Below are 19,218 nucleotides of genomic sequence, written 5' to 3' on the forward strand. Positions count from 1 at the left end.
TCTGGCCTCTTGTAGTCCAGAGGAAACTAGTGACAAAAGCGTCTGCCTTCGGATTCTGGGTGCATAGTCTTGGTTGTTCTTCTTGTGCACTTTTCTGGTGTATGAGGAGAGCGGCTGGGCATGCCCTACCCGACTCCGAAAACAAAACAAAAAATGTCAATCTGCTTCACCGCAATGCCCTAAGTAGTGCATACGTGTCCTACCACTGTCCTTTATAAAGCTAAGATTCCCCATATCAGCTCTGTGGGCACCCCCATGTCTTGCAATCTGCATATGAGTCTGCCTCGTGGCACTGTATCAAAGGTTTTGCAGAAATCCACAAAGCTACAATATATCCTCTTGCCATGGTGTCTATCCTCCTCAATAATGGCTCTGAGTGTCAAAATCTGGTCAAGAGTGGAGGAACCTCTCTTGAACCCTGCCTATCCTGCTGCCCGTATGCCCTCTCTCTCTACCCATGCACTCAGCTCATGCTCAAGAATTGATGCATATAGCCTAGCCACACACAGAGAGAGAGAGAGAGAGAGAGAGAGAGAGAGAGAGAGAGAGAGAGAGAGAGAGAGAGAGAGAGAGAGAGAGAGAGAGAGAGAGAGAGAGAGAGAGAGAGAGAGAAGAAGAAGAAGAGTATTTTAACATCGTGGGAAACTATCCCAAGAGACCTTGAAGATCTATCCGACGAGGAGAGTTGAACTCAAGACTTGTTGTGTGTGTGTGTGTGTGTGTGTGTGTGTGTGTGTGTGTGTGTGTGTGAGAGAGAGAGAGAGAGAGAGAGAGAGAGAGAGAGAGAGAGAGAGAGAGAGAGAGAGAGAGAGAGAGAGAGAGAGAGAGAGAGAGAGAGAGAGAGAGATGAAATGTTATATCAAACGTCTTCAAAAGGCCACTTCAAAAGGCCAAAATGACCTATGAGACTAAAGTGATACAATCTTGGTGGATCTAATACAACGTCTGGATACAAATTAAAAATGAAGTAAAGTGAAAAACTAAAATCATCATCATCATCAATGCATGAGGATGCCCATCAGGCGTAATCTGAGAAAGTATTGCATCCGTGGTTGAAGAGCATCGTCAATGTCCGCCTTTGTAAATAGTCGTAATGGACGTCTCCCATGTCATGCTAGAATAGTCTTGATCCTTTGATGGAGCCTTCGTCGATGTCGTGGTCGCCCTGGTACTAGTATACCTCTGGTATAGTAGGCTCTGAATTTTACTGTGAAGCTTGCTCATCTGACTGCCGAGTCTCTGGTCTACAGAAGTCAATGGTCTCCGTCTGTGAATGTCTCCCACTACGTGATCTCCTCAATAGACTCTCCTTGTGTTTGCTCAGCTGCAACAAAAGCAACCCGAGGCATCTCTGATTGTGATATCTCATGACCCTAGCCAGTGGTCCAAAGCCCTCTTTGAATAGACAATGAAGGAGAGAGAGAGAGAGAGAGAGAGAGAGAGAGAGAGAGAGAGAGAGAGAGAGAGAGAGAGAGAGAGAGGAGAGAGAGAGAGAGAGAGAGAGAGAGAGAGAGAGAGAGAGAGAGAGAGAGAGAGAGAGAGAGAGAGAGAGAGAGAGAGAGAGAGAGAGAGAGAGAGAGAGAGAGAGAGAGAGAGAGAGAGAGAGAGAGAGAGAGAGGAAAGGGAGGGGCCAACGGGGGGGAGAGAGAGAGAGAGGCAGAGAGAAAAGGGGGCAACAAAAATTGTGAGAGGGAGAGACGAAGAGGAAGAGAAGGGGACAATTTTTTTTAAAAAACTAGACCCTCCCAAAATCACTAGTGGAAGGGCATGGTGGAGAGAGAGAGAGAGAGAGAGAGAGAGAGAGAGAGAGAGAGAGAGAGAGAGAGAGAGAGAGAGAGAGAGAGAGAGAGGGGTTATAGAGTGACAGGAAAAGAGAGAGGAAGAAGGGAGTAGGGACTTGTATCTCATAGTATACCGGACAATGATGTGTGATGTAACTCTGTCTTTGGCTCTATATGACACAACTGGCAAATCTTGGCCTCTGTTGGTACTCTCCTAAATTTGTCAGTCTCAATCTCTAACTGATGCGATGATGTGCTCATCTGAGCAATAGCACATTGTATCCCATGGGATAAATGAGTGTCCATATAGGTCGGTGTGATCATATATCCATCCTCTGTTAGTTGGAGAAGATGCTCTCTATAGAAATCCATCTTCGTGCCCAACTCTTGTGTCGGCTGTATCCATGTGCTCCTGCTATCAAGCTGAATCAGATCCTGACATATAAATCTACCGATCTCTGTTCGTGTGAGAGGGAGGGTGCATCCAAGGAGTACCAGAACAAAGGCAATCTATCCATGCCGAAACCATTTGCCCATACCAGCATGCTATATCCCCTTGTAGCTATCACGGGAACGGGCACCACGTGCCAACGGAAAAGAATAGATTGAACAACTTTAAGCACTTCAAATAACAACTGAATTGAAAGAGAGGCACGACACACAAGACGGGGAGTGGCGGAGTTCCACCCCAAGAGAGCACTGGCCCCAAACCTTGACGCCCCTTTGGATATTTCTTTATATTGCTTGAACTCACTACAATGCCGGTACTCGCGCTGTGCACCTTCACCAGGAAGAGTGCCAAAGTATGAGCCCTCTGCACATATTCAAAGGCCCTTGGCCTACGTGAAAAGCTTCAAGTTCTAAAAGCATTTGGCCTCAAAAGCAGCCAATGCGTCTTGCGAAGATCCGTATGGTTGCCACGTCATCAACGTAAAACGCGGAAATGCGTACTTTGTGCCACGTCAACATTGTGAGTGAGCAGTGGAAACAGTGTGAGCCGTGCGCGCTGAAAACGTTGGAGGGGGGGAGAGAGAGAGAGAGAAAACACAAGTGCTCTGCAAATGATGCTCTCAATACACAATCTCAATTTGAATGACTACAAGACCCTAAGCATTCTATTTATAGAATCTTAGGTTGAGATAGGGCGAAAATGTGTAACTGGTGCAAAAAACATAAAAGCCCATAATGGCTAAAAATGTGTGCACCCAGCTTGGGTCAAAGGTCATCGACACCTCATTTCCTACCCAAAAAAGGCCAAAAAATGGACCAATTGAAAGGAGCTTGCAAAGAGAGCCTTGTCGGTTGAGAGAAAATCTTTGGGGATAAAAGATAAGAAAGGCCCCCATTATTTTAGCTGCAATTCTCTGCAACACGTGCAAACTTTCCAGAGAGCTCATTTTTGAGCAAGAGAAAGTGCACCCCCAACTTCGGATGGCATATCTCTCTCATTTTTCCTCTGTTTTTAGTCTATGGATACTCTACGGACATCTACTCGAGACGAGCTACGTCAAGATGTCGTTGGTTTCTCCTAATTCCAAGTGTGTTTCATGCTAGAAGGGTTCTTCTTAAATCTTTACAGGTGCTTATCACAGGTGGTTTCAGCAGTGCAATAGTTCTTCCTTCCGACGGTGTGACTCGTGCAAAGGCTATAGAGGCACTCGTTCTCCTTGTCGTTTGCACGCTAACATCGCTTTGGTACCCCCACGGAGGAGCAAGTGCTCTTGTGCTCCAATTTTTGTGAAATATGTATATTCTACAGCCAGAGAATGTAAAGGGGATGTGGGCCCTTATGGACAACCGCCTATGTATGTGCAAATTGTGGACAACACTTAAGGCGGTGGTGTAATTGGATTGCAGCCTTTGGAGGGTCGTGAGGTTTTGTGAAGCCAAGCACTAGGGGCCGGGTTACCCAGTGTGAGGTGGATTAGGTACTGGAGCGATCCATCGACATCCCTTGAACTTTCGACGTCACACGTAAGTGTTGTGGCAATCGAACATGGCAGACGAGTTCCATAACATGGCATATGAGTTTTCGTAGTTTCATGGATTGCCTAATGAGAATGCACGGACTTTTATTGAGAAATTGGAAGTCAATTGCTTACTGCGAAATATACTATATCAAGCTATATTGTTGTGGTTGCTGCAATACAGTTTACAGGATGAGGTAAACGTTTGGTTACAAAATCATGAAGAGTTGGTGCATGCACAAACTCCAGGGGTGGTTTTGGACTATAATCGTGTGAAGTAGGCTTCTCTGGCACAATACAGGAGCATCGAAGTGGCTGATGAACTTTGGCATGAAATTTTGGGATACACTCAGAAGGTTAATCAAAGTGTTGATGATTTTGTCATGCAGTCCACCCGTTTATGGGATAAATGGGGACGATCTTTGGGAAATGAAATCCCTCCAGCCATGTTAAAGAAGGACCGTTTTGTGGCAAACTTAAAGGAAAGTCTGAAGTTCAAAGTTGAGCTGAAAAGGCCTCCTATCTTCAACGAAGCAGTCGCTATCGCCAGGGAGAAAGAATGGAAAGCTCAAAGATTCAATGAGTACGGGAAAGCGGTCCATGTGCAATGTAATGGTGGCCAAAATGAAGGAAATCAAGCAGAGGCTGGAGCCCAATCTGCTCAAAGGGTTGCGAACACTGAACGGTTAAGCGAAATATGCAAGACACGATGGCCATGATGCATGGATTGCGGCTTAGTGTTCTTCGAGGTGGAGGTGGTCGTGGTCGAGGAATGGCCCAGCCGTGTGAAGCTCAGCCTAATGCTAATGCGGGTCATGGACAAGGTGTTTTTGAGCTGCAAAGGAGGTTCACCCCTACCTGTTATAATTGTGGTGAACTTGGTCATATCAGCACTTATTGTCCAAAGCCAACAAGAATGGGAGGTAATATGTTCCCACTTCCTAAGCACATTCCTAACAGGGCTAATGATTATGCATTGGATATAGGGGAGATCAAGGTACTGAACAAGAAAATCAGGCCTCAACCTCTAATGGTCATGTAGGTATTGTGCGGGTTGAAAAGAAAGAAGAAGATATGATGTCCGTAGGCAAAAGAGAGAGGAAAGGCTGTCGCTCCAGGTCCCAGTAAGAAGAAAGGGAAAGAGAAAGATGCGAAAGTCAAGAGGAAGAGAAGACCTCGTAGACGGTTTGGAATAGTAGGTTTACCTTTGGGAGAAGGTCAAACAACTAGACAAGTCAGAGTGTTGGCTGTGAGAGAGTTACCCGACATTTGTCATGTGGTGAACGCTTGGCACAAAGGTGTGGGCATGGGAGAGGCCTACATTGATGGAGGTGCTCAAGTTTGTGTGATCACACAGTCATGTGTCGAGAGACTGGGTCTCATTACATGTGGAAGCTCTAGGTTTAGGATTCGACCAGCAAACCATGCCAAAGTGAAGTGTTTGGGGCTGATTAAGAATTTGGAAGTTGAAGTCTTTAACGTGAAGGTTATAGTAAACTTTCATGTTATGCCAGTTGGCCTAGGACGACCTTGGTTGAGAGTTGTTGGTGTTGCACAAGATTGGGACAAGGGCACAATCTGTGTGTATGGCAAGAAGGGTGAAAAGAGGGTGTTTCATATGACTACCAAGCAACCTTTGGCACTAGAAGACGTGAGTGAAAATGGAATTTGAAGTTACCAGTGAAGACAGTTCTGAAGATTCAGAAAGTAGCACTGCTTCTAGTTCCAGTGATGAGGGTGAAGTGTTATTCTTGTTGTTGGACGAGGAGAAGAGAAAAATTGGTGAAGTATTGCAAGCGTCAGGGGATATAAATGCTTCGAGCCGTTTAGAGCAACTTGAGGAGTTGATGCAGCGTAAACAGAAATTGCCAGTGAAGGAGTTAATTCAAAATATGCTGAGTACTGATTTGACACAAGGAGAAAGAAGGGAGTACTTAACAATGTTGGACAGGTTTCGAAATCTTTTCATCACTTCATATCAAGAAATAAGGGGTTTTGTTGGAGATCTTGTGATGATTGAACTAGTTGAAGAGGCAAAGCCAATAAGACAGAAATTAAGAAGGATGGGTAAGGAGCAAATGAATGCTTCAAAGGAAGAAGTGGATAAACTTTTGGATGCAGGGTTCATTGTGCTAGTTGATAATGTTGAATGGGTGAGCCCTGTAGTGGTCACTCCAAAGAAAGATGGGCGTTGGAGAATTTGCGTTGATTATAAGCCATTAAATGCAGCGACTAAGAAACGACCAAGAAAGATCCTTATCCTTTACCTTTCATTGATAAACTTTTAGATGCATTGGCTGGCTTTGAAAGATACAGTGTCTGTGATGGTTATTCAGGATGTTTGTAGCTTATCCTTGCTCCTGAAGATCGGAAAAAGACTACTTTTATCACTCCGTGGGGTTGTTTCTGCTTTTGCTGCCTTCCTTTTGGGTTAACAAATGGGCCTGGAGCTTTTGAAAGAAAAGTGGATTGGGTCCTTACCCCGTTTCTTGGGAAGTTTGTCAAAGGATTCATAGATGATTTCTATATATACAGTTCAAGGAAAGAGTACGTTCAGAAGCTTGAAATGACTTTTGCAAGGTATGATGAATGCGGGGGTCAATTGAACCCTAAGAAGTGTCATTTGGCGCAGCCAAGGGTGAAGCTTCTTGGACATGTGATTTCAGAAAATGGAATTGAAGCAGATTCAAAGAAAGTGGAAGCTTTGTTGTTGCTGTCGTCTCCAAACGATACAAGACAATTGGCCACTTTTATACAGAAGGTTAAATATCTGTCTCAATTCATACCTTTGGCATCACAGTTATTGTATCCATTGCAGCAAGCGGTTAAGAATGATCCATTGGAGTGGACACGTGATGTAACAGACTTGGACACTCCAAGTCAAGAATCAATCGCGACAGCACCAAATAACCACTTCAAAACAATTCACAGATCACAGTAGGTTTGCACTGGCCCGACGGAGTTCCGTGCTTAGAGATATTGGCCCCAGAGGTTGGCGCCCCTCTCGGTATTTCTTTATGTATTAATCAATCATCGAAGTACAAGAGAGCGGTTAGGGTTTCACTCTCAGACTCTACGTCTAGATGCTCTGAGAAGTTAGCCCTAAACCACCAATATAAAGGTTACAAGGGATGCCCAAAAGCAGAGCCCCAAAAGCTTAAAAATCAAAAGCAGTTTCTCTCTCTCTCTCTCTCTCTCTCTCTCTCTCTCTCTCTCTCTCTCTCTCTCTCTCAATGAGAGCAAAATAAAGCAGATCATCTTTTCTCTCTCTCCTTGGCCATTTGCGTAGAGAAAAAGCAGCAATAGCGTCGCCCATGCTGATGCTTTTCTCCTCCGCAAATCCCGGAAATTCGTACCTGCTACCACGTGGCATTTTCGCTTGATTAGGGTTTCCAGCCAGCAGTTAGGGTTAGGGTTAGGGTTTCCAGAAATTAGGGTTTTTGGCAGAAATTAGGGTTTGCAGGATTTTTAGGGTTTCTGGCAGAAATTAGGGTTTCTGCTGTTGATAGCCACGTCATCACTTTATGACATACCCCCCTCTTGAAAGCATTGTAATCGACTGTGATTATGCCTGTAAAACTGACCAAAGCCATAAACCGTCTTAGCAAACACTGACTGTTAGTACCTACGTACTAGGAACACACATCTAGCACATGTACCAAATCGACAGTCACATCTCACAACATCACAGGACATCACTAGACATCACAGGACATCACATGACATTCAACATTCATTCGGATCTTAGACCATGATTTATCGGCAATGTAGCTAGCAATCACATCTAGGTCCAATCGGGACCTCATCGATGTCCGATTGACTAACCCCTATTGCAACCATGTCTATTCGAGATCAATCAGACCAAAATGCTGCAATCATTTCGTCAATCAGTTCGTGCACTTAAAAGAAGTCAAGAACAAATCAGTATCATAATCAGGAATTGCATTTCATTAAAGTCATACAGCAGAATATTGTCAGCTTTCAGTATCCCTGAAGCTCAAACAGACATCAGTGACTCTAGTATCTAAATCAAGGCATCTGTTGACAAAGGAGCGTAGTGACTCCCCTCTTGTGCATCCCCCTGCACCAGATCTCTGACCAATCTGAATTCTGGGTTTCATTTGGAGTAGACTATGCTAAACCAAAAGCATCGAGGTAAAGTTTCACAATCCGAGGAGTATCTGCTAGGTCCTCCTCCTCTATCCACTTCGTATCAAATGCAGGATAGTTCTTGAACTTAACCAAGAACCACCTTCGGACTTTACCTTTCTTCGTATCCTTATGTGCCAAAATCTGTTCAGGAACAAGGGTCTCCTCGTTTTCTTCCACTTCGGGTTGCTCATCAGGCTCCCCATCATTAGACACATCACCCTTAAAAGAGACTCACATGCAATGCATTGTGAATCCTCCAAGTATCTGCATTGCATGTGAATCCTCCAAGTATCTAGCAGTTTCAATCAGAAGGAGACATCATTTATCTTTTCAGTGATCTGGAAAGGTCGGTAGTATCGCATACTAAGCTTTGGAAAAAGCCTCTCCTTTCCCTTTTTCTTTCGCAGGTGTGCCTTCTCAAAACGTAAGAGCACCCAATCATCCTCCTTCAGTTTCAAGTCGGACGATGGCGATCCACTGTCTTGTTTTGTCATTCTTGAGACTTCTGCAAAGTCTCGCGGACCGTGGCAAAAGCCGTATCCAAATCTCGCGTATATTCATCCGCTTCAAAGATCTTATCTTTCGTGCTTAAGAAGGATGGAACCTTCGGAGCACCTTCAACAATCTCAAATGGCGCCTTCCCTGTCGAAGAGTGTATCGTGTTGTAGGCAAATTCCACCAAAGGTAAGTACTTTTCCCATTGAGTCTTCTGATTAGAGATAAATCCGCTATCAGTAAAATCCGCTCCGAGTAGGTAATGCCGCCACTGAGTAAGAGCATGGATAACCGCGAAAAGGTCTTTCTCATATATCTGTGTTGTCATCTCCGGCCTAGAGAACAATCGCCTGTCGTAAGCAATGACATGGCCTTCTTGCATCAAGACCGCACCCAGACTACGACCACAAGCATCACAATATACTTCAAATGATTTCTGCAAGTCCGACAAAGTCAAATCTGGTCCTGTAGTCAATTTCTTGTTCAATGTCTGAAAGGTAGTCACCTCTGTGGATCCCCACGAGAAAGGGACTCCTTTCTGTATCAACATATGCAAAGGGGAAGCAACCTCTGCAACCTTTCGTATGAACCGCATGTAGTACGAACACAGTCCCAAGAAGCTTCCAACTTCATGGACATTCTTCAAATCGGGCCAATCACATATAATCTCTATCTTGGCCGAATCCATTTGCACTCCTGTTGCTAAGACAAAGTGTCCCAAAAAGTGTATCTTTGAAGCAGATGATCTCTGTGTTCTGCCTCATTCTTGGAGAAAACATTGATATCATCAAAGAAAGTGCCAGCAAATAGCTTGTACTCTTGAAAAATCCCGTCCATCATCCGGTTAAATGTCGCAGGAGCATTGGTTAAGCCAAAAGGCATCACCAAAAACTCAAATAATCCAAAAAGTAGTCCGGAAGGCTGTCTTGTAGACGTCTCCCATCGCGATTCGGATCTGATGATATCTACTCTTCATATCAATCCGGCTAAAGCACGAGGATCCCTGTAACCTGTCGAGTATATCATCGATTCAGGAATCGGAAATCTGTTCTTGATGGTGATTTTGTTGAGAGCTCTATAATCGATGCACATTGTCCAAGATCCGTCTTTCTTCAAATCCAACAACAATGGAGAGCAATACGGTGAAGTACTAGGCTGGACAAGACCCTTTTCGAAGAGGTCTTTCACTTGGTTCATAATCTTTTCAGTCTGTACTCGGCTCACACGGTAAGGCGGCCGGTTCGGTGACGTGCTTCCAGGTATCAGGTCAATGGTATGATCTTCAGGCCCTCTAAAAAGCAATCGGCATGAGTGTGGAGAAAAATCTTGGCATTCTTTTGATCAGGTCAAAACATATTCAACCTTTATCCATCGTTCAATTCTCTCCCAAAAGAATGAGTAAAGAAATTGAAGGTCATCAAGTACAATCTCTGAGCCCTTCATTTGTCAAAGTCGCTTTCGCGGCCCGATAGTCAACCACGGCGTAGTTCTCATGGTACCAAGGGATTCCTGAGTAGAACGTCACTCGCGTGCCCTCAACACCCCTGTCATTGCAAACGAATTTTGCCAATGCTCGGTGTAATGGCAATATCCCATCCGGGTGCTAGTCGAACTACCTCCGCCTGTGGCGTCAGTTTGTCGGGCGTAATTCCAAATCGAGCCGCCAATTCCAAGTGAAAAGAAGTAGGCCTTGGCTTCTTCAAAATAGCTTCCTGATCCTTCACTTTGCTCCAAAAGCGGCAAAGTTTGTACTTTCATTCATTAGATTCGGTGCAGGTCCCACGCCATGTGGTACGAGTTCTGCTTTTCTATCTGCCTTTTCTGCCACGTTCCTCAGCCGCTCTCGAACTCTCAGGCCTATCGTCGTCTTTAGCATTCTGTTCTTTCTGTGCCTTTTAAGGGCACTTCGCGGAGAAATGTCCATGTTCCCCGCATCCAAAGCACTTCCCCTATCTGATGAAGCGAGCTCTCTCCTCAGGATGAAGCTTGGGTCGTGCATCGTTTTTCTATGGATTGCCCTTTTTTCTTTCTACTTTCATTCCCAAAAGTCTGTTCGGCTCGTTGTGTCATGGCCTCATCTGTGAGGAAGGTCAGACTGCCAGAGTGAATGACAAAGCCCCGCTTCGCATTACTCATCAACTCCTGAATAGAAGCTGACTTCTGTTCCAAGCAGTGATCTTGGATCTCTGTAGGTAGACCCAAGGTAAACCGCTCAATCTGTTCTCTGAACGAGATCTTCTTGAATGAAGAAGCGGGTAGAAAAGAGCTCCAGAATTTCTCACAGTAAGCATTTATGGTATCTTTCTTGGTCATCCGAAGATGGTTCCAAGCAGCTTGTACATCTCATTCATATTCTTGCGTCAACCAAGAAGAAATAAAAAGCTTCTTAAATTTCAGCCATTTAATTGGCGCAGTCTTGTTTAAAAGAAGCATGGACCACCAAGTGCGAGCGTTCCCCTTAAAGTAAGAGGCAGCTCTCCGAATGGAGGAGTGCTCTGAGTAGCGTCCTCCCGCGAAAGCGATGTCAAACTGCTGTATAAAAGACAAAGCCTTCGAAGTATCTGAGTATCCTGAAAAAGTATCAAACTTGATCGAGTGGCCACCTTCCTTAAACTCTCGGAATTTCCTGCTTTTATCTTCGAGAAAGTCATACTGGTTGGCTTTGTAAAAATTCTTCTTGTTCGCATAAAAGTTTCCGTCATCAGAATCTGAGTTGTCTGTAGACGAGTCCTCAGTGGAACTGTCAGTCTTTGGGCGAGATTTAGCCTTCTTTGCCTTTTTCTTGCCCTTTCCGAAGCTTTGTTTCTTGCTTCGCTTTTTACCTTTTGTGTCTTCTTCGCTCGAATATGAAGAGCTAGAAGAACAATCAGAAGAAGAAGAAGAAGAAGAAGAAGAAGAAGAACTGGACCCAATTATCCCGGGAAGTCAATGCTTTTCTTCTGCTTTTTGTCGTGCTTTTTGGCTTTCTTTTGCGCGTCAAAAAGCTGAGCAATCCGTGCATCAACCACCTCTTCTAGTTCTTTCTCTGTATACTGTTTGTGATCAGAAGGTTTCTTGAGAGCGGGTTTCCGGGGTGGTGTAGTGGTTTTCTTTCACTGCGCATGCACTTCCTGAAAAGAATTCTCGCTCATATATTTTGCCTATTTCGGATCCTTCGCAAAACTGAGCATCATCTTTGTTGCGTCGCCTATCAATTGACGACGCTTCATCTCTCTTTGCATCATCTTTGTTGCATCGCTTGTCAATTGACGATGCTTCATCTCTCTTTGCTCCGCTTGAGTAGGCCGAGGCGGGCCATACTCTCTGCCGGAATCTTCGTTGTGATCCCTGGCTGCATCTCCAGATACAAAGGGAGTCGACTGATCCTTGCGTGAAGCCATAGGTGCCGCGGAAAAAAAAGTAGGGGATCGGATTTCCCGTAGAAGTGAAATCGGCCGTGCTCTGATACCACTGTAACAGACTTGGACACTCCAAGTCAAGAATCAATCACGATAGCACCAAATAACCACTTAAAAACAATTCACAGATAACAATAGATTTGCATTGGCTCGGCGGAGTTCCGTGCCTAGAGATATTGGCCCCAAAGACTGGCGCCCCTGTCGGTATTTCTTTATGTATTAAATCAATGTCAAAGTACAAAGAGCGGTTAGGGTTTCACTCTCAGACTCTGCGTCCAGATGCTCTGAGAAGTGAGGCCCTCAACGCGAATATAAAGATTACAAGGGATGCCGAAAAGCAGAGCCCCAAAAGCTTAAAAATCAAAAGCAGTCTCTCTCTCTCTCTCTCTCTCTCTCTCTCTCTCTCTCTTTCAATGAGAGCAAAATAAAGCAGATCATCTTTTCTCTCTCCCCTTGGCCATTTGCGTAGAGAAAAAGCAGCAATAGCGTCTCCCATGCTGATGCTTTTCTCCTTCGTAAATCTCGAAAATCTGTACTTGCTGCCACGTGGCATTTTCGCTTGATTAGGGTTTCCAGCCAACAGTTAGGGTTAGGGTTTCGAGTAATTCGGGTTTTTTAAAACTAGGATTTCTTACAGAAATTAGGGTTTGTAGGATTTTTAGGGTTTCTTGCAGAAATTAGGGTTTTTGCTGTCGGTAGCCATGCCATCACTTTGTGACACGTGATTGTGAAGATGTTTTTGACGGAGTCAAAGAAGTTTTGAGTACACTACCTATTATGCAAGCTCCTAACAGGGAAATGGAGTTTGTATGTTAACCCATCAGTGGGAGATGATGCCATTGGGGCCATGTTATTGCAAAAGGGGAAGGAATCTCAATATATGAAGCTTGTTCATTATGCTAGGAGAGTGAAGATTCCTCATGAAAGAGATTATTAGAAATTGAATTGGTGATGATCAATATGGTTTATGCTTCCAGATGATTCAGACATTACTTGTTGCAAAAGTCGGTCACTTTTCTCACCAGTTATACATTGCTTCCTTAATTGTTTAATAATTCGAATATATCAAAAACAATGATGAAATGGGTTATTGAACTTCAAGAGTTTCAGTTCACTTTTTTGGTAGAAGAGAGTACTCGGGCTACCTTGGCGGATTTACTCTCTTATAAAGAAACTCTTGTTTTGGTTAAGGAAGAGGTGGTGCAAAAGAAGGAATTCGAGACTCATGCCATATCTGATGCTTCACTGTTATATTTTGATGGCTCTTATAGAAGAAGTCATGATGCTGCTTTGGGAGGCATTGTCATCTATGATGCACAAGGAAAACTTGTAAGGAAACAAGGGCTGAAACTTGATGCAAAAAGTAACAATGAAGCAGAGTACATGGCTCTTGAAGATGGCTTGCACATCTGTTTACAGTTGGGAATTAGACGCCTACAAATCAAAGGAGATGTCTTGTTGCTTCAGAAGCAAGTATTGGGAGTATGGAAGAATAAGAATCCTAAATTGAAAAATTTATGCCTCAAGGTGAAATTATTACTCAAAAAGGTGGAAGCATGGAGTTTGCCGCATATTGAAAGGTCTCAAAATGAGGAAGCTCATGACGCTGCCCAAGAAATGATCACTTGTGTGTTTGTGTTGAGAGCTAATGCCTCTTTAGATCATGAAAGGGAAGTGTTATGAAAGGAGGTGGATTTTCTGTTGAATGACAGGTGTTTTATCTGAAGGTCTATATTTCTCCAAAAAGTATGCTTTTATAAGAAAAGCTAGAAAGTACAAAATGCTTGATGATGTGCTTTACATGAAAGAAAGTGATTTAGTATTGCGTCGTGTGCCCTGGAAAGAGGAAATCTACAAGATTCTGGAAGAAAATCATGAGGGATCTTGTGGAGGTCATTTTGCCATGAAAATCATGTTGCATACGATTTTGCAAGAAGGTTATGTATGGCCGAGTATTCAGCGAGATGTTAACCATTGGTACAAGTTTTGTTTGTCTTGCCAAAAAATGGGGAAGAGAATTTTGAAGCCTGAATTACGAAAGACAATTCTAGCTTTTGATGTGTTTGAAAAATGGGGTCTTGATGTTGTTGGACCCTTGCCCATGACTAGCAAAAGAAATGCTTACATTTTGACACCTGTGGATTATTTGTCACGTTGGGCAGAAGCCAAAGCTGTCAAACAAATTACTAGTAAAGAAATGGGAAAGTTTGTATATGAGCATATATTCTGCAAATTTGGTGTGTCACTAGAACTACTTTCAGATAGAGGACCAGGATTTAGAGGAGAGCTGTTTGATTTCCTATGCGAAAAGCTCAATATACAACACAGGTACAATTCTCCTTATTATCCACAATGCAATGGTCCCAATGAAAGGTTCAATGGAGAGTTGGTGAAAATCTTGACAAAGATGACCTAAACACATGAGAAGACTTGGGATTCAGAGTTGCTTTGTGCATTATGGGCTTATAGAATTGCCATCAAAAAGGGCTAGGCGAACATATCTGTCTCTAGGGAGGTCCATAAACTATGCATGAAGGATATTGATCTAGTAAGTGCTTTGACTACGAGAGGATAGGCAGCTAGCTTGGCTTGAATAATCACATGTGGCATTGACGCCTTAGCCGGAATCATGCGAGAGATCGTAGAGACTAAAGGCCTCTCCATACATCTTCATCCATCAGTGTTACCAGATCTGCCATGGTAAAGCACAGTTGAAGCCAAAAAGCTAGAGCTTTGTTTGAGGTTCCTGAAACTAAACTTGCGAACACATCCTCTCCAATCCTCCCAAGGCTGCATAAGCTCTCATCAGTCTAGTCTCTGCTGCTCTCCTCAATGAAAACACCGGTCCACTGAAGACTATCCCAAGATAGATCTATAGATGTGTATACTCCACCGTCTCCTGGCCATATGTAAATGTGGGTGCTGACCTCCTGACCCACTGTGGTGTGGTGTTAAACACCATAATCTTGGTTTTCCCCAGGTTAACAGACAATCCACTATCATGAGCAAATGTTTACAAAGCATCGAAGTGACACTGCATCCCCTCTGGGGAGTCAGAAGTCAACACAATATCATCAGCATATAACAATCGTGGGATCCATGTCCCTGCCAATTGTGCTCCTCTTATCACCATCATTCTCAAAGTAGTTAGAAACCTTATCCACATACATACCAAATAGTGTAGGAGATAGTGGGCAGCCCTGTTTCACCCCGATAGTGGAGTGAACCGAATTAGAAATCCCCTCTGAAGTGCGTACATGCCCTACTACTGACATGTATAGAGCCATGATTCCCCAAAGCAACTCTGTGGTGGGTACTCCCATCTCTTGTAGTTTGCGCATCAATCTAGCTCTGGGCACTGTATCGAAGGCTTTGCGGAAATCCACAAAGCAATAATAGAGCCGTCTTCCATGTGATCTCCCCTCAATAATGGCTTTGAGTGTCAAAATATGATCGAGTAGAGAAACCTCTCCTAAAACCCGCTTGCCCTGCTGCCCGTACACCCTCTCTCTGCCCGTCTACTCAACTGCTGCTCAAGGATGGATGCGTACAACCGTGCCAATGTGTGTCCAATCATGATAGTGCGGTAGTTCCCAGGCTCCATAGGGTCCCCTGACTTGAAGATAGGTACGATAGTAGACAAACTCCAAGTATTAGGTAGGCCCTCGCACATGCACGGTTGAACATCACTGCTAGAAGCTCTGCAAGCAGATCTTTGGCATGTATAAAATCATAAATGCCTGCTCTCCTGGTCCTCATCCTGTCAATGAGAGAGAGAGAGAGAGAGAGAGAGAGAGAGAGAGAGAGATTATTATGGTTTGTAGACACCAATGCAAAGCTATCTGGATGTACATCATCTTCTGGAGAACAAGCGGGACCAAGCTGCAAAAGGGGCATCTTCATTTGTCAGTATTTTCTTCAAAGATCGTGTGTTGTTTTATTTTTGCCAATATTGAGAGTGCTTGATTGGTTTAAATGCAGGGACCAAGAGTGATTGTGGTAGGCCCTACAGATTCTGGAAAGAGCAGTCTCTCAAAAATGCTCCTAGGATGGACTTCAAAGCAAGGACGGAAGCCCTTGTTTGTTGATTTGGATCTTGGACAAAATGCACTCACCATTCCAGGCACAATATCTGCAATATTTGTTGATGAGCCTGTCGATCCTGTGAATGGCTTCCCTTTAGAAGCTCCCCTTGTCTATTTTTACGGTCATACCAGTCCGAAGTAAGGCCTTAAGTATCATAGGCAATCACTTGTTGTTGACACTAATAATTGACTAAATGCAAAATGGGTTCCTGCAGAGGGAATCCAGATCTTTACAAATCTCTAATGACAGAGCTTGCCCATTCATCAGTCTCACAACTGAAAAGGCATCCAGAGAAACAAAGTGCAGGAATGATAATAAATACGATGGGCTGGGTCAACGATCTTGGCTACAAGGTAAGATGAAGTCCTTCACCACACCATTAACTTCATGTTTTGCTAACATAATTCTCACGTGGTTCTGTTGCTTCTTTTCAGCTGCTATTAGATGCAATTGATAGTTTCAATGCAGATGTTATTCTTGTTTTGGGACAGGTATTGCCTCTATCGATAAGCATCAGTGTATGCAGTGCTTGTAGTAGGAGATTAAACGTTTTCCGCTTGCCAGTTCCAGGTGTATTTCAGACATCATGTCAAAACCTGTTTAGGGTGTCTAGCTGTATGATCCATTCTGGCTGCACGGTTAGTTCAAGGTGTGCCCCTTCGAGTGATTGTTCGTTCTTTGAGGCTTTAGGATACACTCCACCTGGAACTGGCACAAAGAGGGGAAGATGCTTTGGCTCTACAAAAGCGATGCTTGAGATTTGTTATGTTATAGACTCCCGTTTTTAGCATCACTCATTGGGAATGCTTTGTTCAGAAGGAGCTTCACAAGAACTTACTGAGCGAGTTTGAAGGCAGGCTCAGTATGGATATAATATACATCTGTAAATCTGAAGGAGTTGTTACTCGTGATCAGAAGTTGAGGCAGTGGACGAGGAACTCCAAAATGAAAGTAATGTCTTTTTGTTTCTGTTGTCAAGTTGTGATTAACGTTTCACTGCTCCTCTTTGATTCCTTTGCAGGAATATTTCTATGGTGTGTCCAGCACGTTGCTGCCTCAACAGAATTCCATTCGATTCAGTGACATACATATATTTCAATTTGGTTCGTGTGTCGGTGTGGATCCCATGCATCTAAGTCCTGTTAAGATTAGTCAGGATCTCGTTTATTCTGTACTTGCAGTCTCATATGCGAAAGAGCCTCGGCAATTATTATCAAGGCAGGCTTTTGACGATGCATGCGTGCATTGTTGTTGTTGTACTGTCGAGTTATATCACAAAGAGAGATTACAAAAATTCTTGAATCAGTTATGCATGCCTGTTTTAAATGTGCCTAGAAAACCTTGACATACATGCTTTATGTTGTATTCTGACCCTTTCTTGTTTGTTGGCTGTGCAGCATTCTTGCAGGGTTCATCTACATAATTGAAGTAGATTTCACAAGGTATGCAAATACGAGGCCCATTCTTCATATGATCATTTGTTTGACTCTTATGTGCGCTCATTCGGCTTAAGTGACATAATTATGCTCGACTCATCCCGCTCACGCATATGCACACTAAAAGTAATGTTTTTGGTTGCAGTAAAAGGCTGTGGTATGTGGCACCTTGCCCCGGTCGCCTTCCAAACAACCTTCTGTTAAAAGGCTCACTTCTCTGGTCGGACCAATGAGGTTTGCTATGCTCTTCACACGAACGATCGAATCATGAGTGTTGCATTTATCACTCAATAGCCAAAGACGAGCATACCATATAGCTTACCAGGAAGATCTGTTAACAGAATTGAGGGGCGCTTGAGGTTTAACATTCCAGTTGTCAGCGTAAATCTATCACGTGCCCATAACTCAAATTTCCATTGCAATTGCTGAAATCTTGCTTCCCATTGCACCTACTCACCTACAAGCACTTGTCATTCAGAGCTCAAACTACTCTGAAGTAGCCAAAGCCCTAATTTGATGGTTAGTAGTTTTGATAATCGGATGGTAGGTAGTCATTCCCATGGTGAGATTCAACTTGGTGAGAGACACTGACCTCTTATCACTCTTCCAAAACAAGCAGCCAGCACTTGTACGTTTTGTATTGTGTGTTATTGGAGGGGTAATATGTAACATATGCTATTCATTGGGCTCTTAACATTCTATGAGTAACGGGTGAAAAGACTTATTGTTTGGGTGGTCATGTATTAGACAAGGAATGGACCGCCGATGGTTGTCATGTTTCTTGTCAATAACTTATTGAGTCGGACATAGTGGAGTAATACGAGCTGATGAGGGAAGATACAAAAAATGTATTTTCTTGGTGCCATATGTTTCTTCGGTGTCATAGATTTCAAGACTGTATATGGTCAATTGGACCCTAGAAATAGACAATGTTGTAGCTAAGTCGAATTTGATGTGGCATGACATGCTCAACGAGAAATAAAATTTGGTTCTTATGTGGCACAATTGAAACTTTTTGTTCACTGTGCTAGGATAAAGATGCAAAAGTTCTTTCTTCTAGCACAGCCCAATAGAGTGTTGGGTTCCAAGCCCCACTCTGGTTCAGAAAGTGGCAACCTGTAGGAACAGCTTTTATGGCATGCAGTTAGCACAGTTAGTTTGCATGGAAGGTTCTTACTCTATATATGTAGCTCTTTTTTAATCAAGTGGATAACGTGTTTTCTTCCTGTGTCGACTCCCCTCTCTCTCTCTCTCTCTCTCTCTCTCTCTCTCTCCACGCTTCTCGTTGCCATGGCTCCTACTCGCATACACCCTCCATAGTCGGGATCCTTCAATTGGTATCAAAGCCAGGCGTTGCAATAGCCCAGGCGTAGTAAAAGTCATTTCCCTAGGCAACATATTGAAACGCCTACAAAATGTAGGCAAAGACAGAGTAGCCAGACCCTCGTGTGCAACCATAGCGTTCTGGAACACTGCCCAATGCAGAGACCAAGAGCTTGACGTTGTCGGCAATCGCTACAAGCAGGAGCAAGATATACGCTGCGTGTTAAAACGTATATCAAAACGCCTACTTCAAACGTCCAAGGTGATGCTTCTCCTACGTTCCAAAACGTTGTCAAAGCTTGTTAAAGGTGCAACAAAGCAAAGTTGGTCAGCAAGGTTGCCAAACATCTCAAAAGGTTGACGATTTTTGGTGGTATATCACAAAGCCCGAAAATATGCTACCAATGGGTAAATTCTTGCTAGCATATCAAAAGAAAGCTACTACAAGCTTTTGTCTACGACGATCAAAGCACTCCTCTTCAATCTGCAAAGTATATTGAGCATGGGACAAATTTAATGGACCCGCCTTTCATACCTGATGCGAAAGAATCTTTGGAGTGTGGTCAAGCCCCTATCAATT

General features: G+C 43.7%; 1 protein-coding gene across 4 annotated transcripts in view; it reads left to right on the top strand.

Moving 5' to 3' along the window:
• Window positions 1–18,120, top strand: part of LOC147440826 (protein CLP1 homolog) — a 39,374-nt gene extending 21,254 nt beyond the window's left edge. The window contains exons 3-10 of one of the 4 annotated variants that reach the window (XM_086482646.1): window positions 15,618–15,698; window positions 15,775–16,016; window positions 16,094–16,232; window positions 16,314–16,370; window positions 16,696–16,830; window positions 16,901–17,097; window positions 17,277–17,321; window positions 17,461–18,120. In XM_086482646.1, coding sequence (XP_086338772.1) covers window positions 15,618–15,698; window positions 15,775–16,016; window positions 16,094–16,232; window positions 16,314–16,370; window positions 16,696–16,830; window positions 16,901–17,097; window positions 17,277–17,321; window positions 17,461–17,548 — 984 coding nt within the window. In that variant the 3' untranslated portion in view covers window positions 17,549–18,120. Of the gene's footprint in view, window positions 1–15,617; window positions 15,699–15,774; window positions 16,017–16,093; window positions 16,233–16,313; window positions 16,371–16,695; window positions 17,098–17,276; window positions 17,322–17,460 lie in introns of all 4 variants that reach the window. The other 3 variants (XM_086482648.1, XR_015184288.1, XM_086482647.1) reach the window with 3 other exon arrangements.
• Window positions 18,121–19,218: the final 1,098 nt, after the last annotated feature.

Source organism: Adiantum capillus-veneris, chromosome 15, assembly GCF_014529385.1.
Source record: "Adiantum capillus-veneris isolate H3 chromosome 15, ASM1452938v2, whole genome shotgun sequence".
In the NCBI taxonomy this organism is placed as follows: domain Eukaryota; kingdom Viridiplantae; phylum Streptophyta; class Polypodiopsida; order Polypodiales; family Pteridaceae; genus Adiantum; species Adiantum capillus-veneris.